Raw genomic sequence first — 22,466 nt, 5'->3', positions numbered from 1 at the left:
AGAAAACAAAGAGGCTTAAAATGGGACTGGCCTGGTGAGTGCAGAAATGATATTTTTTGAAAAATATCAGCTAGTGTGTACTTAGATTAACAGGTTATTTACTGATGTTGGGAATCACATTAAGGTCCCAATAAAGAGTTACTTTCTCACTGCAAGCAGGAGAATATTGTGCATACAGCCTTTGCTAAATTTAAAAGCAATGTAGCTGGCTTGCTTATTTATTTGTTTGTTGGATATGGAGTCTCGCAGTGTCGCCCAATCCATAGTGCAATGGCGTGATCTCGGCTGACTGCAACCTCCACCACCCAGGTTCAAGCAATTCTCCTGCCTCAGCCTCCCAAGTAGCTGGGATTACAGGCACCTGCCACCATGCCTGGCTAATTTCTTTTTTTTTTGACACGGAGTTTCGCTCGTTGCCCAGGTTGGAGTACAATGGCACGATCTCAGCTCACCACAACCTCTGCCTCCTGGGTTCAAGTGATTCTCCTGCCTCAGCCTCCGGAGTAGCTGGGATTACAGGCATTTGCCACCACGCCCTGCTAATTTTGTATTTTTGGTAGAGACGGGGTTTCTCCATGTTGGTCGGGTTGGTCTTGAACTCCCAACCTCAGGTGATCCACCCACCTCAGCCTCCCAAAGTGCTGGGATTACAGGCATGAGCCACCGTACCCAGCCTACAAATTTTTGTATTTTTAGTAGAGACGGGGTTTCACCATGTTGACCAGGCTGGTCTCAAACTCCTGACCTCAAGTGATCTGCCTGCCTTGGCCTCCCAAAATGCTGGGATTACAGGGGTGAGTCACCACACTAGGCCCAATGTAGTTTTTTGTTTTGTTTTGTTTTTGGTTGTTTTTTGAGACTAAGTTTTGCTCTGTTGCACCAGGCTGGATTGCAATGGTGCAATCTTGGCTCCCTGCAACCTCTGCCTCCCGGGTTCCAGAGATTCTTCTGTCTCAGCCTCCCAAGTAGCTGGGATTACAGGCATGCATCGCCACACCTGGCTAAATTTTTTTGTATTTAGTAGAGACGGGGTTTCACCATGTTGGTCAGGCTAGTGTCGAACTCCTGACCTCAGGTGATCCACCCGCCTTGGCCTCCCAAAGTGTTGGGATTACAGGCATGAGCCCCTGTGCCCAGCCCCAATGTAGCTTTAAACAGAGAACTATAACACTTCTAGATGTGTGCTTAAATATTTTTGTTTCATCCCCTTGCAAAATAAAAGAGAAGAGATTCGCTCTTCCACATCTTACAACATATGCATTCATCTTATTTGTTAAAGTATGCTTTACTAGCAGTTAGCAGGATTAAGGCTGACACTCATTTTATATTCTGCACCCAGGGTTAACACATGACGCGAGAAATTCCTTTTCACGAATACAGAAGAATGTTAGGGATACTTCATGATTAAAGCAATAGAAGTTCTTCAAAGCAGGAGAGGTCTAAACAGAAGCTCACTGCTCTGCAGTCAAGGGCGGATTCACCTTCTATTCCTGACGTCTAGAGTTAAAAACAATTCACCAGGTATGATCTGGGCAGCCATGTGTGACCAACTCCGATGGTCAGAATATTAACTTTAGTTAATGCTCCTGAAAATCACAGGAGCTTCTTTGACAGTCAGAGCATGCTGCTGACTCATTCTGAGGCTGCAGTTCTCCAGATCTTGAAATATTTTTTGTGTGTGGCTGTTTAGCCAAACCCCATACTTTCACTTGTAATGAATGGTTTTGGACTCTTGTTAGTCTTTCTTTCTCCCTCTCAAGTTGTATTCAACTAGATTTGGTTTGTTGTTTTGAAATACCAAGATCTCTTTTTTCAAAAAAAAATCTCATTTATGTTGTTCTGACATATTAACAATTCCCCTAGATTTATCATTCACGTATGTGATCTGTATGCCAACATTATTGTCTAGACGATGAAAACAGGGGACACAGCCTCCAGTGTGCTTCCTGTATTCTCATTTAGCCTGAATCTCCCTCACCCCACCGACAGCACCAGTGACTGATTTGCATGCATGCCTTCTTAACATTCTTCTACGCTTCCAACCAAGTAACCCCAGGAACTAAAGTTAATCTGGAATGACTGGCTTTTAGCAAAGCCCTGATAGCTACTAATGGTGACTGCTTCCTTTACAAAGTATTCAAAAATCATTGTCTTGATAGTCTATTTTATAATAGAATATTTCCTAAGATCAGTGTCAAGCTTATCATTTTGTAGCTTAATTTCTCTCTCTAAATAATTTTTAAAAAATTAAACTATGTATCCACCTGCATCCTTCCTGTAGTTCTTTGCTACTCCATTATTCCTCCAACATCACATGATTTGATGATCTCAGTCTCACACTCCCTCAGTCTTCTTGACCTTTGGGGCTTCACCTTATCTGGTGGCATTAGAGCCTCTTGTCATGGCCGCATCTACTCCAGGCCAGCAATTCTTGCTTCACATTTGTCCTACCCTTTCCAATCAGAGAAGTCATTTCTTGATGAAAAAAATGCAAGCCGAACAGAAGCTCAGCAGTTTGGTCTCTCTCACAACCCCCTCTCTTTGGTCTTATTGTTCCAAACACAACTTCTGAAAGCCCTTTTGTTACCCTTTGCATTTTTCACAATCCTCTTTTCACTCTGCACTCTGTTTCTTTACAGCCCAGAGCCACCCTCTGATATGGACCGTGGTTGCATGACCCAACCTTTCCTGGGTCTGGCTCAGGGTCCAAGGTCAGGAAAGCACAGAGGAAGTGGCAGTACAGAGAAGGCAGGTCCAAAAGAAAGGGTTATCTAGAAAGTGCCACCTGCAGTCAGCAAGTCAAGGAGAAAAAGTAACATGATACCTGGAAAGATGTTAAGGTCAGAGGTCAGGAAAGGCAGGATTGCTTATCAAACCAGTGGAGCGATACAAAGGGCTATACTGTGGATGAGAAATTAGGTCAGTCGCAAAGAAGATGCAGAAAAGGTGCTGCTAAGGAGGGGTGGTTCAAATGGGCATTCCTTTCTCCCAGGGCTCCTTAAATGCACAAAGACCTGGCCTTTCTGTCTTTGAATCTCCAGCACCTAGCACAAAGCCGGCACACCGATGTTCAACATACTTGTGAATGAATACATCAAAGTGGCCCTGGCTCCTCATATCACACTGGGGGAATCCTTTAAAGGAGCAGGTTCAGACTGGAGTCAGTCTTTCATGCACATCCTTAAACAGAAGAGCTACCTGGATGGCCACATACCTCTTCCTCCTTTGGAACTGGGGTCACAGTGTTGTTTTTAATTGTCCCGAACTGTGTTTCTCTTTTGAAATCTGAGGCCATAGGATCGTGTTTATCATGCCCCTCGACTTTTGGAATCCTATTTCTTACAGTCCAGGGTAGACTACAGACAAGAACACATTTCCCTCCCTGGCTGTCAGAGATTCTAAGGCCTGATACTTCTTTTTTTTTTTTTTTTTTTGAGACGGAGTCTTGCTCTGTCGCCCGGTCTGGAGTGCAGTGGCCGGATCTCAGCTCACTGCAAGCTCCGCCTCCCGGGTTTACGCCATTCTCCTGCCTCAGCCTCCCGAGTAGCTGGGACCACAGGCGCCCGCCACCTCGCCCGGCTAGTTTTTCGTATTTTTAGTAGAGACGGGGTTTCACCGTGTTAGCAGGATGGTCTCGATCTCCTGACCTCGTGATCCGCCCGTCTCGGCCTCCCAAAGGCCTGATTACTTCTAAAATGCCTGGTTCTTTCATTTCAAAAGCCAGTTCCTACTTCCTTTTCTTCTTCTTCTTTTTTTTTTTTTTTGAGACGGAGTTTCGCTCTTGTTGCCCCATGCTAGAGTGCAATGGCAGGATCTCGGCTCACTGCAACCTCTGCCTCCTGGTTCAGGCGATTCTCCTGCCTCAGCCTCTCGAGTAGCTGGGATTACAGGCATGCACCACCACGCCCAGCTAATTCTGTATTTTTTTAGAGACGAGGTTTCTCCATGTTGGTCAGGCTGCTTGCTCTCGAACTCCCGACCTCAGGTGATCCGCCCACCTCGGCCTCCCAAAGTGCTGGGATTACAGGCATGAGCCACCGTGCCTGGCCCAGTTCCTACTTTTCTATGAGTCAGTGTCTATCTTATCTGAAAACATAGCAATGATGAATGTGTTCATGAAAAGAATGGCAACTCAACTCCTTTTTCAGGCAGTTTCCCTCATCACATTAAAACAGCATCATTTAAATATCCTGCATATTACACTATGGTGAGTCTATATAGGAATCTAAGACTAATACAAAGTGGTACTGGTTGATAAAAACTTGACCCAGTCATGGGTTAACCTGGGCTCAGCAGAATTCTAGTGACAGCATGAAGCTAAAAGCCACTGTTGAAATTTTAACTTGGCAGCAGTCGGTCAAATTGAATAGGGTAAGAACAAGAAAAACCGTATCAAGGCCAGTATGTCTCTTGGCAGGCGCAGGGGATCTGGCATCAGTGAATCATGAGGCTTCAGTCTGTCTAAGCCCAAACACAGCACTTTTGATAAAAGCAGATGCTTTGTTTGGCTGCTATCTATCTGCCCTTCCTCCAACCCCACCAGTCCCATCTACCCCACCCCCACCCATTCCCTACTGGCTTCTGAAAGAGTGTGTTTGTAAAGTCTTTTTCTAACTAATCCAGAGACAGAATAAAAATGCTATGGTTTTGAGATAATGTCATCAAGCCTCTAAGGGGAAGGGTTTCTGCCTACCAGATAAAGAACATACCCCCTTGACCTGTCTTCCAGGGCAGACACTCATCCTCAAAGTGGCCACCCACCTAAATCTTGGAAAAGCAGCCATCACCCTTCAGGCAAAGGCAGACACTGAAGTGTCCACGTACCTCCTGTCTACAGGGTCCTTGGGGAATGTCCAGGACTGCTGGGAAGGAACCACAGGAATACAATCACCATGCTGCTGATACAGACCCCAGGGTGGCCCTGAAAACATGTCTGCTTTATTTAAAAAATCAAGTAGTGGATAAAATGTGCTTTGTTTTAGTTTAAATGGCAAGATAGTCTCCTATTGAATTTTGTTTATCATCTAAAAAAAAATATCTTCTTTTGAATACCAACCCTATCCAGATCCTATCTATCCATATCCTATCTCATTTCTCTGCACTCAGCCTCCTCTTCTGACTCCCTGGAACGAACTGTGCTGGGATTCCTTTGAGGTCGTTCTTAGGGTTCCTTCCCTTTATTCTATACACAGAGCTCTAGATCTCTCCTTTGACGATGGCATCCATTTCTATGGCTTTAATTTCACTTCTGTGCAGACTCCTAACTTCATACCTTTCAGGCTAGACATTTTTGCAGAGCTCCAGGTTCATAATTCCAACCGCCTGTCTGTTTAACACCTCCACTTAGACATGCATGCATCTCAAATTTAGCAAACCCCAAACAGAAGTCCTGATTCTCAGCAATCTACCATAACCCCCTTCCCTAAGAAAATGCAATAAACCAAACAAATAAAGCCTTGGTCCTCTTCCAAGCTTCTTTATCTCAGCAAATACCCTATCCCATATACTCAGCTGCCTGAGCCATGCTTGACTATACCTCTCCCTTACCCTACCAGATCCAAACCTCAGCAGATATGGCAGACTGTACCTGCAAACTATATCTCAAATCCACAGACTTCTCTCCTCTAACACCACCCTAGTGCAGACCTTCACCTGCTCCCTGTACTTTTACAACCACATCCTGCCTTCCCTCCTCATCCTCTTCTCCATCAATCATTCTCCACAAGGAGACAAAGCAGTCTTCTAAAAACTGATCATGCCATTCCCTTGCTTAAAATCCTTTAAAGTTAGATTTTCTTTTGTCCTGCAGAGAAAATCTGAACTCCTTACCTAAATCTAGACCAGTGCTATCCAATAAAAACACAACGTGAGCCACGTGGGTAATTTTAAATTTTCTGGTAATCAATTTAAGAAATAGGTGAAGTTAATTTTAATCTTTTATTTAACTATTTCAAAGACATTATCATTTCAACATGGTTACATAAAAATTATTACTGAAATACATTCTCTTTTTACATTAAATCTTCACATTCCCATGCCAGAGAGGCCTTCTCTCCACCAGTCTAAGTAACTTGGGGTCCTCTGATGTTGTATCTTCCTTGTACCTCCTCATTTTGTAGTTATGCACTTAATGATGCATTTGCCTGAATGCCCCCTAAACTGAGAACTCCCTAAGGACAGGGGCTACATCTCTTTCGTGCTTCACTAAGTATCTGGCACCTAGCACAATGCCTGGCATAAAACAAGCTAATAAATATGCATGGAAGAATAAACAGCAAAGACACTGATATTAACTACAAGAACAATCAGGCAAGGGCTGGGGGCCCCGTTCACTGAAGACAGGCTCTGTTTTGTGTATTGTATCAGTACAATGGTATGCTGATATTTTAGAGCACTGCGTGGTTGTTACACCTATAAACTGAGTGTTGGCCAAGACTCATTGCTGTAGGGCAGGCTCAGATAGAGGATTCCAGCCAGACTCCATCAACATGTGAGAAACTTTCTCCCACACATGCTGCTGTCATTGAACGTGATCTCAGGTTACACCAAAGGCTTAGGCACCTCCCAGCTCTAGCCTTCCAGGAGGAAGGAAGGAAACCAATCAGTCTGAGCCTCGTCCATGCCAGGAGCTGTGTTAGGCACCCTCACATGAGATTGTATCTGATCCTTAGAGTCACCCTTTGAGGACATGGAGACTCAGAAAGATAAAATAATTTATCCAAGGTCACAAAGCTACCAGGTCAGGCTGCTGGAATCAGAGTCAAGGTCACTAGTGGCTTTCTTTGATAGCCATGGCTACATCGATGTTCCGGAAAAGGCCTCGGTGGCTTTGAGCCAGGTGTCCCAGCAGAGCTGAGCAGGAGAAGAAACTGCTGGTGACCAGGTGGGAGCTAGAAGCAGGCATGGGACCTGCTCAAGCAGACTCCCAGTACGGTGTACCAGGCTCAAGTGTGAAAGTCAGAGCTCTGACGTTCTGTGGAGCCTTCATATTTAGTGAGCAGTAAACCTACACAGCACTCCTCGGACGGGTTATTTACACTCCCATTTTATGGTTTAGAACCTGCTATAGAGTTCACACATCTAATAAGTGGCAAAAACAAGGATCTGAACTGAAACATCTGGATTATCTGTCCTGTGTTTTTTCTCCTCTTCACAAAAGGAGTTATTTTATATTTAGCGATTATATTCACAGGCAAACTGGAACTACAGACAGATCACACTGCATAAAAGCTGGGGCAACTAGGGAAGGCTTCTCAGACCTCTCTAACTCGTAAATAACAGCACAATCCTTCAAACAAGGCCCTACATGCTTGTCTTTGGGGCCTCTAAGAAGAGAGCTTGAAATTCTACATCCAATCCCACGGCTAGCCTCTTAGGGACAGACTGGATAGCGATACCATTCCGAAGCATGACCTGAGGTCGTATCAGCCATGTGGCTCAGGCAGGTCTGGCCCCCTAGTCCAGTCCCCCTGAGAACAGTCTCCTTCCAATCAACCACAGCAACTACTCCTTTAGCTTACAACTAAGACTTCTCCAGCTTGTGTATTCTAGCCAGGATAGGCTGGCTTGCAAATCCACATGTGATAAGAATATGAGTAATAATTTATAACTGCATAGCACCTTCTGTTTACAAGGTGTTTTAACATATATTGAGGGACGTGAAAATCCCAGAAGACTAAAATACCTGACCTTTCCCAAATAGCATGCTGGTGACCTGAAAAAAACATGATTTAAAACAGGTCTGTCCTGGGGTGGGAGAGAGGAAGGGGCAGTCCAGAGGAGATGTTACGCAGCTCCACTCAACAAGGACTGCATTGTGTAATTCTCTGATCATTTTCTTGGTTGTGGTTTGCAATCTGTTAAAAAAAAAATTTTTCCCCCAGAACAGCTGAGAATGCATAGATCCTGGCATTTAGATTCAAATCATCCTTGTCAGTAGAGGATTTAGGACAACCACCAGACAGCTGGTAGATCTGCAGGCACTTTCCACACTCTGGACTTCAACCCAGGAGCAGCGCGAGAGGCAGGGGCTGAGCTCACCTCTGACCCAGCTGCTCCTGACCTCAGCACACCGGGGGCCACCAGGGGCCAGGACATTCACCATTCCTTGGAATTCACTAAACTATTCGCAACAGCTGCATTCAAACACCAAGGGGGTATTTCAAAATGTTAGTAAAACTCAACTTTAAACGTATAAAAACATCAATTCAACCCATGGACTCTTACTTTCCAGAAACATTCTTGAACTTGGGCTGTTAAAAAGCCATTGTCACTATGCTCACTCAGTAAGTATACCGTCTATTAAATAGAATCTATTAATCTAGTGAAAGTTTGTTTTTTTTTTTTTTTTAGATGGAGTTCCACTCTCGTCATCCAGATTGGAGAGCAGTGGTGAGATCTCGACTCACTGCGATCTCTGCCTCCTGAGTTCAAGTGATTCTCCTGCCTCAGCCTCCCCAGTAGCTGGGATTACAGGCATGTGCCATTACGCCCAACTAATTTTTGTATTATTAGTAGAGACAGGGTTTCACCATGTTGGCCAGGCTGGTCTCAAACTCCTGACCTCAGGTGATTCATCTGCCTCGGCCTCCCAAAGTGCTGGGAATACAGGCAGGAGCCATCGTGCCCGGCCCAGTATTTTTTTTAAACTCAAAATCCAATTTTTTTCTCCAAAAAGTACACAAAAAGCTTCCAATTTGCAGACAGCAGACATGTTAGGTATAAATAAATTGCAGATGTTTGCATGTGGACCTTCACACCATACATCCTTCTGATTAACCCTGAGCTAAAGGCTGGTGTATTTGAGTGTCTGAGGGAACATCTTGCTTTGTTAAGGAGAAGGCAGTAGTTACAGAAATCAGTGGTACTGAAGAAGAATAACTAAAACCATTTTTCAGATGAGGGCATTGACAGTCCAGAGTTAGGGCTTTAAATCCGTGTTTTAGATGAAAAAGCTGCATAGATCCTGGACCTTACATCTTTGCTTCAACGTTGAAGATCTGACATTGTGACAGGGTAGGTTAGTTACTGCCTGGGAAAATGTACCGCTCATTTTAACTAGGGATAATTCTGCAGACTTTCTGGCCACTGTCAGTTAAAACACTTGTGATGAGTCAGTCAGTTCCACTCATGCAAACTAATGAAACAGCACATTGTCCCACCACATGCTCCCACAGCACAAGAGGCAGAAGGAATTAGGTCCTCACAGCTGTTCCCAGGAATGTGTGCCTCCATGTACCCACAGGCAGGAAAAAGACCTGAATGGTCTCCAAGCACTGATCCCTCAGCTATCCTAGCAACACAGACAGCCCGACAACAGGAACCAGTCTCCTCTCAGTCCAAGGAAGGTTCCAGATTTGAATACAAATTCATCCTTGAGAATGAATTGACAGCATTTGCAGTGACCTGAATGAGATTGGAGACTATTATTCTAAGTGTAGTGACTCAGGAATGGAAAACCAAACATCGTATGTTCTCACTGATACGTGGGAGCTAAGCTATGAGATGAAAAGGCATAAGAATGATACAATGGACTTTGGGGACTTGGGGGGAAGAGTGGGAGGCAGCGAGGGATAAAAGACTACAAATAGGGTGCAGTGTATACTGCTTGGATGATGGATGAACCAAAATCTCACAAATCACCTCTGAAGAACTTACTCATGTAACCAAACACCACCCATACCCCAATAACTTATGGAAAAATATAAAAATAAATAATAATAAGAATTCATCCTTGAAGATAAATGAATCAAGGGGATATCAGCTGAACGATGTGAACGTCAAGAGGAAATCCTGTCTGCAGACCTCTCAGAGAAACCTGGGTCTGCTTGCAGAACAAAGGCTCCTTCTGTGACATCAAGCAGCAGGTTTAAGAGCTCCCTGGCTTCTGGCTTTGGCCACCTTTCAAAACCACAAGTACATCCAAGGGCAGCCAAGACAACAACAAAGCCAAGAGATAACAGTCACCAAAAGAGAAGACCAACTCCCCCTTCCAGGCCTGCCTTCTGCCTGGCTCTCGGCAGGCAAGGCTCCATTCTCTCCAAAGTAGGTATCCAAGGCACTGAATACAAGCAGGGTACTGATCACTGTGCAAGAAGATAGCTCAGAGGCTGCCCACAGCGGGTGCCAACATTCTTGGGAGGCTATGGAACACACTGTCTGGGGAAGACCCTATAATACTTTCTGGGTTCTAATCCTAGCTCAGTGATCCATTAAGGTATGATCTTAGGTGCCTCAACATCCCCGAACCCATTTCCTCAACACTAAATGATGATACTGATGATGGTGATAACAATATTCATAATGAAATCTGCTATGTCTCTCATACAGGGTTACAATGTTCAAACAAGGTAGTTTATGAACATATCCCTTAAGCTATCTGAAAACTATAAAATGTAGGTGATAACAATTGATAATATTAGGATAATTATATTTATTATTAATTATTAGGATAATTAATAATGGAAGAATAATGGAGGAAATGACACATGTAGATATGACAGCTTAATCATGCAAGTTTTAAGGTCAAAGAAGAGACTTCCTCTGCTTTGTCTTGGGCCTCTGATAGGATGTATGTTCAATGAATGTTCAATTATAATAAAGGTGACTTTTTTTTTTTTTTTTTGAAACACAATCTCGCTCTGTTACCCAAGGCAGAGTGCAGAGGCATGATCTTGGCTCACTGCAACCTCCACCTCCCAGGTTCAAGCGATTCTCTTGCCTCAGCCTCCTAAGTAGCTGTGATTACAGGCGCACGCCAACATGCCTGGCTAATCTTTTTGTATTTTTAGTAGAGATGGGGTTTCATCATGTTGGCCAGGCTGGTCTTGAACTCCTGACCTCATGATCCGCCCACCTCAGCTGCCCAAAGTGCTGGGATTACAGGCGTAAGCCACCACGCTCGGCCTATAAAGGTGACTTTTAAATGATTAACAAGCTAAACATATTTTTTTGGAAAAGAGCAAACTTGCAACAGAGTACTTCACAAGACAAAGAGGTGCTTATCTGGAGGGCCTCCCTCTGAGTGAGACAGGGGAGGCAGGAGACATCCAAGGCGGCCCACTGTCTTCATGCCAATACCCAACATGATGAGATGCAATGTTTTCAGAGCTGACATCTGGGCAAGTCACTGTCAACTCAAATTAACCCCTGAATTCACTATGAAAAGCGAAAAAGAGGTGACTGAGCTGGAGTGAATGGTTGGTGTTTTGCAGCTCCTTTCAACTGGACGAGCTGAATGAGAAGTTCTGTGTCTCTCACTGTATTGCTGTCGTGGCACCTTTGGCAAAACCTCCCTCTCTAGAGCCTTGGGTTTTCATTCAGGCTGCTTGGTCCTAGCTTTTCATACACAAAAACTTTGTTTATATCATGGCTGGTTTCAAAAAGGAATTGAGGCAGCTTATAATCTTATTAAGAATACTTCACAAAAAAAAGAATATAAGGTATTTTGAACTTCTCAAAATTAAGAACACCTCAGGATATTTTTCTTTAATGTGTTAGAAAAATAAATACATTAATAGTAGTACAGAGCGGGGTAGGACTTTATGACCCTTTGACAGAGAACCATATGCCCTCTCACTCAGCACAATTTTTGAGGGATATGCATTTGTTACTTCCTGTATTCATCTTTAACAATAAGATATTTTCAGTTAAGAAAAAAAGATGTGAATTTGGATTAATATAGCTCTCAATCATAAACAAACCCTAAACCAGGAGTGCTTGTTAAGTCTTCCACAGCCTGGACTTCAAACTCAGGACCTGCGCCCACCCTCTGATAAGATCTTTTACAGAAATATGACCTCTGTCCAAGTCAGTTTTCAAATCAAAAAGCTTTACACTCTTGGCAGCTTGACAGCTTGGACCTTGGGTGTTTACCAAGAACTTCCCCAAGACAGGAAGGGTGACTCCATTACTACCGCCTCCCCACCCACCCCCCTAGTGTGGAGTTTCCCTTTGTAAGAGTTGGCATCTAGCCAGGGCCTCAGAACTTCAAGGAGTAAGTCTATAAACTGTCTGTGTCTAGTACACGGTAGACACCTAGCTCAGGGCAGTTTAAGTTAATAAATGAAAAGCGGTCCACCGTAAGCTAGCTAACAGTTGGTTCTGACTCCACATCATGCAGCCTGGCATCTGTGCTCATCTTTAACAGGCCAAGTTACCTGACTTTGCTGCTCACCTCCTACATTCTTGCCCCTTACGTGCCTTACGTGCCAATGAGGCGATATTAACAATCCTGTGTACAGGTATGCACCTCCATGTTCACCCATTCCAGCAGTGGCTGTCTGCCAGCTGAGCTGGGAGGTCACCCACCTAGATTTTGTGGAGCAGGGTCCAGGACCTTCTAACCCCCAGGATACCCCAAGGAATGTCCCAAACTGGTGTCAGAAGTAGTTCAGGGCTCTCTAGTGATTTCTATGGAGATTATCTGGGCCTCCACTTATTTTCTTCTTGTACTACTGTAATTATGGAACTGAGAATAATTCTGAACTCTTGTTCACCTAGCTTTGTACCAACACCTACAATGTTCTCCTCTCAAGGTGCTGCAGTCCAGCCACAGGCCATTCCAGTTCCTTTTGGGGTTTTCAAACGTGCCAAACTTGCTCTTACCTCCAGTTCTCTGCACTTGACTTCCCTATGCCTGCAACAGCCTGGAAGGCTGATGGTTGGTTGCTTTCCCTCATTATGCAAATCTGAGCTTAAATATCATCTCAGAAACCTGTTTATCCTGCCAAAAACGTACCACCTCCAATAAATCTCCAGCATATCACTCCATTTCCTCTATAGCATTTGGTATAATCTGCAATTGTCATATTTATTTGTACATACTACCTAATTCGCTCACTAGAATGTAAACTCTGGGAAGACATTGCTTCAGATGCTCCACTGCTACCCTGTTAGTTCACATATTTCCACCACCCTATAAAAGAGCAAGAACAGATTGTGCAATAATTTGGCTACTAGAATGTCTTCAATGCTGGACCAGCCCTTCACTTAAGATAATCAGAAGGACTGAGCAGAATTTTCCTGGTAAGCCCTGGGGCTTATAAAATCAACATACTCTAATATAGGTGCTCCATATACAGATACTGAACAAATACATGAGCTAGGATCCAAGCGGCTTTGCCACAAGCTTGGACAAAAAGAGAGATAACAAAAGAAACCATCCCATTCTTTACCAGATAGCATCACAGGCTGCTGATCTTCCCCAACAGGAAAAGGAGTGCAGTTTCCAAACTAGCTCTAACAGGCAGAAACCAGTCACAGCCAGGCCCATTACAAACCCAGAGAAAAAGCATTTACAACCGTAAGACTCATTTACCCAGATCTCTGTCACAGAGAGGGAAAAATCAATTCTTGTCCTAAAGTATTCTGAAGCTGACCTGATGGTGCATCCATATAAAATTTTATTTCAGCTTGCTGACAACTAAATATAAGGAGATATGGGGTCTAATTTATAGACATCCTGGCATCTCTACAGAAGTGGATGGACATAGTTCAGAATCTGATGCTATGATAAAAAGAAAGTACTTGGGCTTTCTTTTAAGGGACTTAATAGAGGAAGCTGGATTTTTAAATACCCTCAAATATTACATAATGTTAAGAAGTGGCTAATTTTTATTTAGGTGTTAATAGTTTTTTACATTGTGGTTATATAGTTTTTAACATAACAGTCCTTATCTTTGAAAGGAACATACCAAAATATTTACAGATAAAATAATATTAAATCTGAGATTTGCTTCAAAATAATACCAGATGAGGGAAGTAGGTGGGAGTACAGACAAAACAAGACTGGCCCTGAGCTGGTAACTGTTGGAGCAGGGTGACAGGTTCATGGGAGTTAATTAAATTATTCGCTCAACTTTGTATATGTTTGACATTTTTGTAATAAAAACTTCGGAGTCTCGCTTCGTTGCCCAAGCTGGAGTGCAGTGGAGCAATCTCAGCTCACTGCAACCTCCGCCTCCTGGGTTCAAGTGATTCTCCTACCTCAGCCTCCCGAGTAGCTGGGATTACAGGCACACGCCACCACACCTGGCTAATTTTTTGATTTTTAGTAGAGACAGGATTTTACCATGTTGCTCTGGTCTTGAACTCCTAACCTCGTGATCCACCCATCTAAGCCTCCCAAAGTGCTGGGATTACAGGTGTGAGCCACCACACCCAGCCATAAAAACCTTTTTAAAAGCCCTTTAAGACAAATCATCTTCACTAGTGAAATTACAGAAGTTACCTGAAGGTGAAGGTTTCACAGTGCCGGTCCTGCCATGGGCTTTCCTGGATGCCGTCCTGGGTCACAGGTGAGTTCTGCCGTGGGGATTTGGAGTGGGGGAGGGTACCCATGTGACTGAAGTCATCACAGGACCTTATGGGAGGAGGACCTTTTTTCTTCCGTGGAAGGGTGCCATGTATAGACACATCTTGATAGGCATCTGGGCGATGCTCAGCGAGAGGGGACTTGCTGCTCAGAAGGTCCATGGACGAGGCCAGGGGGAACTGGTGATTCACCGGCATGTTTCTGGGAAGGCTTGCAAATTTTCCTGCAGCCATAATTCTCAACTCTAAGGGGGAAAGAAAAGAGTGAAGATATAAATCTACGAGAGTCACAAGAACTGACTTCCTACTAACAAAAGGAAACAGAAATATGCCACATAAAATGAAATATTCACAGACCATTAACAGATCCACATTTAGTGCATCACTAGTGGAGTCTAATAAGAATGGGAAGTTTACTTATCTTCCTCCTGAAATGTTCCTACATAGAAATTCTCCTGGGTTGGCAGCAAAACCAAGATGGCAAAAACTTTCAGAGTTGTTAGTGGCATATAAGCTATTTTATTATTTCAGATGACTGATGGAAAAGCACAACTAGCAAAAAAAAGGTGATTAAGGGAGGACTCACAGTTGCAGTAATAAATGTATGAAAGAAAATATTATAAACTGTTAGATAATTAGCTCACATATTTTCACAGCAGTGTAAATGATAAGAACAGGCAGGGATTATTGAAATTCTTTAGCCGCTAGAATTGTCTTCAGTGCCAGACCAGTCCTCAGCTGTGCTACCCAGGATGACGGGACAGAATTTTTCTGGCAAAGACCCAGTGTTTATAAATAAATCAATGCACTCTAATTAGTGAACACGGGCTAGGGTCAGGGGTCAGGAGGTGGGCAATTCTGCCATACACTAGCAGGCTCAGCTGCAAAGGAAAGCCACTGAGGTGCCCATGTACATGCTGCATGTACCTGTACAGAGGGGTCAAGATCTGCCTGCCCCCAGCAGGGTTAGGTAATGCCCATGGGTGCCTGTACAGTCAGGGAAGAATAGACAGGAAAAGGGAAGAAGAAAAGAAAAAAAATGGTGGGGGTGGGGGGCAAAGGAGGCATGGAAAGGGAAAGGAGAATGGCACACGAGGCTGTGTGCAGCAAGTAGCCCCGACACTCCCTCCTAGCTAGGACCATGAATAGAAGCATTTACCTTAAGCAGAGTCCGTGCCTCCAGCTCCAAAGCAAACTACGGTTTTGGCCTAAGACAAATTATATAACACATTTTTAAGGCCAATATACAGAGGAAAAGAAATAGGAGGCGAAAGAAAAAAAAAAGAGGGCTGGCTCCTGGAGACAGAGGCTCCAGGATCTGTCTTACAATAGTCATGATATCAGACTCTGGTCTGGACAGCACTGCAGGGTGGCCAAGCCCAACACACAGCCCTTCCCCTGGGCTGGTGAGGAGAGCTGCTCCTTAGTCTGTTCTCCAGTCCTGCAGCCCTCTTCCTCGCAGACCACCCTTTCCACGGCATTATTCATGGAAGAGCTTCGAGCGAAAATTCTCACTTAATAGCACTACTGCACAGTCAGTTCTACAAAGGAACTGCAGACTTGGGACGCGGCTTGAAGACAACCAAGAAGAACGCAACCCTCCACAAGTTGACAGAAGTGGAGCAGCGACAATGACATTAGAGTGTATAAAGAAAACACATGTGTTTGTATGTGTGTATGTATACAACAAAACACACATGTCCACTGCTTCCACATGAGATAGGGAGAAGCACAGAAGTGCTGGGGGTGAGATGGAAGGAGCATCTTTATTAAAGGTGTACAATCCTAACCCTGTCCTCGGTTCATTGTCAAATCCAGTAATTCTGGGGCTTGCCTGCTCCGTGTCTAATTGGTACCACACAGAAGGCCTGCTCACAGTAGGTGCAGAACAATAGGACAGAGTCCTGTGCAGCCCCTCCCAGCTCTGGCCAGTACCTGGCACACTGTCAACACTTGCTCAATGCTAACCATCCATATTAGTAAGGAAACCAAACTCCCTAACCACCCTGCCTGAACGCAAGTGACGTAAACCGACTAGGATTCTTCCACCATACACACACCCGCCCCCACAGTTGTGAATTCTTTGCTGTTCAAGCTATCAGCACCTTCCTTCTTCACAGACAGGACTGGGTCACTTCAAAGAACCTCGTGGGGAGGCCTGCAGCACTCTACAGAACTTCTTCATGTGCATAGGGCCATGCTGTTGATCAAATCTATTTCCAAGATAGCAAGACGGGCAAAAGTCACCGTAGCACCAGTGCCTTTGGCAGCCTGTTTCCTCTCTGCTTCTCCAACATCTATTTAGACTTCCGGATTGCCCTAAAGTGTTCTAAAATGTCCTTCAAGTTACCAACACCTCAATTTATTCTCCAATAACAAAGGATGTTAATACTTCCCCTTCTTACCTTCAATTCAACTAACATTTAAGTGCCTATTTCATACAAGACACCTGGAGAAACAAAGATACCTAAGACCCAATACCTGACTATGAACTCTAAGAGAGAATAATTTGTAGAGACCCTTATGCTGAAAGGAACAATTAATTTTGACAAAAGGACTTAAGATGGCTCAGAAAGGGCAACAATAGAGACAAAGCATTTTGAAAAGTTCACGTGTAGGGAAAAGCCTCCCGGGACAATGCTATAATGGCAGATGCATAAAGGCATGGAAGTGTCCCCACAGGCTCAGGACACTCCAAGTTGTGTGCTGTGGCTCGAGTGAAGCTCAGAAGCATTTCCCAGAAAGGACTTAGGTTAGGACCAGACCATGGAGTCTTGAAGACCTTGCCAAGGTGTCTGGACTTGACTGTAAGTGCTAGGGAAGATCTGGCAGGGAAGGACAGAACCCAGTCAGTACCCAAGTAGGTGACTCTGGTTGTTCTGGAGGGGAGAGAAAAAGGAGGCAGAGAGGTTAGTGAGGCTGATGGTGAAACCCATGGAGGAACAATGAAGAAGTCTGACCTGGGACAGCATTTGGGTAAAGGGAGAGGAAGGAGAGAGTGATGAGACATGAGAGCTTGAGGCATCTGGCTGGAAGGAAGAAGCCTACAGCCACAGGAGGTGGTGCGATGCTGTAACATGCCGAGTAGTTTCAGAAGGGGACCCCTGCAGGAACCAAGCGCAGCACTGGAGCTGCTGCATGTGAGGTATAAGCAATTTAGTCTAAGAGGAGGTTAGATACTGGTATGCAGAATTAGAAGTGGGGGCAGATGGAGATTTTTAGGAATCATCAACATAAAGGGAATATTTAAACCAGAGAGTAGATCCCTTAACTTGTCATTATCAGATGTGATAACAGCTGTGAAAGTACCTCTTAAACTGTCAGGAATCATACAATACCCATGAATTATATCCCTGCTCTCTCTCACCCTGGCTTCTTCAAGCCTATAAGGACCAAAGCAAGGAATGAGTTCTATTATAAAAACATAAACCATTGGTTCTCAACCTGGCTGCACATAAGAATCCTCTGGGAAGCTTTTAAAATCCTGATGCCCAAGTCTCAGCCCAGAACAATGAAATGAGAATCTCTGTGGGTGGGACATTAGCATTAGTCTCCAGTATTGACCAATGTGAAGCCAGGATTGAGAACCACTGGATTAGTGAGTCTCTTTGGTACACAGCAATTCAGTCATAATTGTTTACCTGCAAAACAGAATTCAATGATGATGAAGGGGTATCACTCAATCAATACAAACATTCATTCTTCAACACATACATTCACAGAGGGTCTCCTTTATGGCTGGCACTGTGCTAGGTGTTGGGGACAGCATTAAACAAGACAGAAGTGGTCTGTTCTCATGAAGCTAATAATATTCTGGAGGAAGCAGACAATAAGTAATGACCATAAGTACTGGTAATTCCCAGTTCATTTTTCTAGATAAGGGAAATAAATGTTCATTTGATATATATTCTCTGCGGGCTCAAGGTGTACAAAGGCTAAGGGCATAATAAATTAGACAAGGTCCTGCTTTTATGGAGGAATCCAACCGAAACAAACAAGAAAATGAGGTAACATCCAAGTTGTAAGCAGGCTAAAGAACATAAAACAGGATGAACTGACAAAAGATGACTCTTGGGGGTGGAGGGCTACTTTACATTAGGGTGGACTGGGAAGGCCTCTCTGCAAAGGTAACAATGACATGAGACCTGAAAAAACGGAAGGGAAGGAACCAGTCAAAAAAAGGTCTGAAGGGGGGTTCCAGGCAGGGGATCCGGCAAATGCAAAGGTCTTGCTGTAGGAACAAGTGGTGGATGGAGACTAAACCCAAGTCTCCAGTCTCTGGCTCCCATGTTTTCTCCACTAGGAAATGTTTCTGTCTCAATGTCCCTAGTCATTATATACTTCTTATGTACCACTTGATTTTTTAAAAATAAAATGGTATGACTCAGAACCTAGGCTTTGGAGGCAGGTATCTACAGGTTCAAATCTCTACTCTGCCACTGACTTACTAGCTGTATGGCCTGGGACAAGTTACTCAACCTCTCTGACAGTTTCTCATTTTAAAAAATGACTTAACAGCTATTTGATAAGATTGTTGTAAAAATTAAAAGTGATCGTGTATACAAAGTTCTAGAAATACTGCAAGTACTTAGTAAATAGCAGGTCCCCTGTAAGCAGGGTAGGAGCTGCTCTTATCTATCTTGTCAGATAAGAGTCACTGTATCTCTGTTATACTGAGAGTTCACAAAGGAAGTAACTCTGAGAGTTCACAAACGAAGACTGCAACTGGGAAGGATGGGGAGGGAAACGTTTTAACCTAGAACAATAGATGCAAAGACACCAAGCCAAGTAGGACATGGACACAGACACACGTACAGGCAAACCAAGTGAGCCTACATGCAGTCTTTAGAATAAAGCCCAGTCTGGCCATCTAACTTCTCTCTACTGTGCAGGAAAACAGACACAACGTCCTGACTCAGTCTAATGCCATAGTCTGAAATACACAAAAGTCAAAGACTCTGCATCTTGATATGAAAATCTGAGACTCATGTGACCATCAGGAACAAGAGCGAGCCTGACAAACTCTACCATATGTGCTGCCTTCCTGGGCCTGGTCAGTTGCTGGGTTTTGAAATGCTTGTGAACTGAGGCCCAACTCACTTGCTTTACAATGATGTCTCAGAGAAACTGATGATCTTGCAAGCTGAGGCAGAGATAAGCAGCCCACTTGTTTGGATTTTACTCTTTTATTTCTGAAACGGGATATTTTCAAGTTTAACTCATAATGGTTATCTGATGTGGGCTTTAAGAACTTTTCATTATATTTTAAACTCTGGAAATGTAACCGTCTCAGCTGCCCCATGACAGAGAATTTACAACTTGGATCTGTAGATTTTTATCTTCTCTGGAGAGTCACATGGTGAGAGGAGATGGAACAACCACACATATTCACTTAAAATGCTCATCAACTTAAAATGAAGTTTTGCTTGGGTTTAGGAATTAAGAGTATCCCTTTATTTTTGAAGTAAACTTATGAAGTCTAGCCAAATGATTCAAGTATGAATAATTCCTCCATGGATTGTATTTCGAGCAACACAGTACAGGATTTACCCGATAAGGTTCTGAAGATTAGCATCCATTTGACAAGCAGTTCTTTCTTTGTGAACAGGAGATTTAGACCTTGGTTAGTCATCCTGGAAACGTTAGCCTTCTCAACAGCAGTTTAGAGAAAGTTGGAGTTGGGGTGGTGTGGGAGCTCCTGGCTTGGCAAGGTCTTTACGTTACCCTCAATACCCCCTGGCACGCCCGCGGACAAGCGCTTTGCCTGTGGGCTTCCCCGTTGTTACCTGGGTAGCCCCTTCCCACTTGGGCCTGTGTTGAGCTAGGCCCCACCCCCAGCACTGAGGCCTCCCCCAGCCCCCAGGATCTCAACTCAGTCCCAGGCAACACAAGGGAGGCTATCAGCTCCCAAACTGACCTTCCCTCGGCCAACGTACTTTCCTTGGGGAGGTCTGTGTAGCCTTGGGAGATAAAGTCAAGGTTTAAAAGACTCTGAATGCACGGCTCTACTTTCCGTCTCAGCTAACAGCTTTAAGCGAAAACAGACATGAGGTTAGGAAAACGGTTTTTCTCCTTTGCACCTTGCTTCAAGCGAGTTAACGCCAACACGAGTTTTCCACCCCCGAAACCCCAACCATGACCCGCCCCACACAACACGCCGCCTTGCCAGGTGCCTCGGAGTCCGCTTAACCTCCTCCTGAACAAGTGTCTACACCTGATTACACCGTTTTAAAGCGGCTGCGCCCTCAGCGGCCTAAGTGGGTAAGGAGAGATGGGATGTACGATATATCGGAACCTCCTTCCCACCGTCCCTCCCTTCCTTTGCCTTCCCTCCCCTCTCCCCACCGCGACGCAGAGGGAGCGACACAACCAACTATTCATTCTTTCTCAACAAAGGAAGAGAGGGAGGGAGATGTTGTCAACAGTTACAGGGCAGGCTCCTTCGCTTTCTTTGCAAACTTCCCAAGAGATTACCAGAGAAACTCGCCTCCTCGGAGCCTTGGGCTTCCAGCGGAGCGCTCTGGGCCCTCGCATCTCCCCGACTCCGGCCGGCTTCTGCGGAGAGGGGCCGGGAGGGACGGGACGGGGTGGCCGGCAGAGCAGCCCCGACGGGCAGGGGGTCGGGCGAGGCCAGCGCCCGGGAAGATGCCGCTCGAGTGCCGCCGAGCAAGACGCCTGGCTGCCAATCGCTGAGCGCTCCCCGCCGTGGGCCACGTCCCGGGAGTCGCAGCGCGCTCGGAGGGCCGGGAGAGCGCAAGCCCCGGCCCCACTTCAGTCACCCCCGCCCCCAACGCCAAATCCGCTGGCGGGGGTGGGTGGGGACCAACAAGAGCCGACTCCCCAGAGCCTAACTTTCTCCAACAAACTTCCTAGCGTGTCCTCACAGGGGCGGGGGAGGCCCAGGCGCCCCGGGAGGAACAGCACCCCGAGGGCGCTCGGCGCGCGGCAGGGACTCACCTCCCGGCGCGGAGCTGGGCACTCGGGCTCTCCGGATATCTGGACCTCCCGCTGGGGCTCAGAGGCGCCGCGCGGCTGGCCTCGCACCGCCCGCGCCGCGGCTGCTCCTGGAGCAGGGGACGCTCATGGTCCGCGGGGCGTGCCCGCTGAGAAGCCCGCGCGCGTCTAGCCGGTGCGCCCCGCAGCTCCGGCTCCAGCCCCCGTCCGGTCCCCTGCCCGGCCAGCAGCAGGCGCAGCTCTGAGCTGGCGGCGCGCACTCTGGCCCTCAACTGGTGATTTGCCGCTCCGCGGCCCCACCCCGGCGAGCCGATTCGTGCTGCCTTGCGGAACCCCCCGAGACATTTACATTCGGTGACCTCGCCAGGCCCTCCCTCTGCCCGGATTTTAGAGTCTGGCTCTCTTCGTATCTCCCCAAGGAGCCAGTCCTCAAATATAGCTCGATCACTTCCTTTCTGAAGCTCTCTCCAGAGACAACCTCGTCGAATCCACTCCTCCCCCTGCCCCGCGTTATTTAATTACCCAACAGATCTGCTTTGCTCGTCTGCAGACACCTGGCTGGCTTTCAGTGTGAAGGGCTTTGATGAGACAAAGACCCAGGTAACCACAAATGAACCAGCCACGGAAAGAGGCAAATCAATCGCACTCGCATGGACGTATTGAAAGCAAAGTGCGAGTTGGCGGTGGCACTTCAGCACTAGATGGTTTGGTAGGGTGAAAAATTGGAGCCCACTGGAAAAGACTTAACACTATCTTATATCAAGACCCATTATAAAGTCATAGAAATAGTAGAAGGATGGACAAACTGACCAATGGAATAAAGTCCGAAAACAGATTTACAATATGTGGTCACTTGATTTATGTCAGGTGCTGCTGTGCTGTATTGGGGGTCAGATTGGCTCTGTCTTTCCAGTAAATGATGCTGGATTAACTGAATCCCCCCATCCCCAATCAATTCCAGATGGAATTTTTTTTTTTTTTTTTTTTTTTTTTTTTTTTTTTTTTTGAGACGGAGTTTCGGTCTTGTTGCCCAAGCTGTTGAGCAATGGCGTGATTTCGGCTCACTGCAACCTCCGCCTCCCGGGTTCGAGCGATTCTCCTGCTTCAGCCTCCCAAGTAACTGGGATTACAGGCGCACGCTAATTTTTGTATTTTTAGTACAGACAGGGGTTCACCATGTTGGTCAGGCTGGTCTCGAA

At 45.4% G+C, this 22,466-nt stretch overlaps 1 protein-coding gene across 1 annotated transcript in view; it reads right to left on the bottom strand.

Annotated features, from left to right (window-relative positions):
• BCAR3 (BCAR3 adaptor protein, NSP family member) overlaps positions 1-21,616 on the bottom strand; it is a 120,173-nt gene extending 98,557 nt beyond the window's left edge. The window contains 2 exon segments of the mRNA XM_033196637.1: positions 14,231-14,558; positions 21,271-21,616. Of these exon segments, the coding sequence (XP_033052528.1) occupies positions 14,231-14,547 (317 nt within the window). The 5' untranslated portion in view covers positions 14,548-14,558; positions 21,271-21,616.
• Positions 21,617-22,466: the final 850 nt, after the last annotated feature.

The sequence above is a fragment of the Trachypithecus francoisi genome, unplaced genomic scaffold (genome assembly GCF_009764315.1).
Source record: "Trachypithecus francoisi isolate TF-2019V2 unplaced genomic scaffold, Tfra_2.0 Lachesis_group5, whole genome shotgun sequence".
Lineage (NCBI taxonomy): Eukaryota > Metazoa > Chordata > Mammalia > Primates > Cercopithecidae > Trachypithecus > Trachypithecus francoisi.
This window is presented reverse-complemented; position numbering and strand designations above follow the sequence as displayed.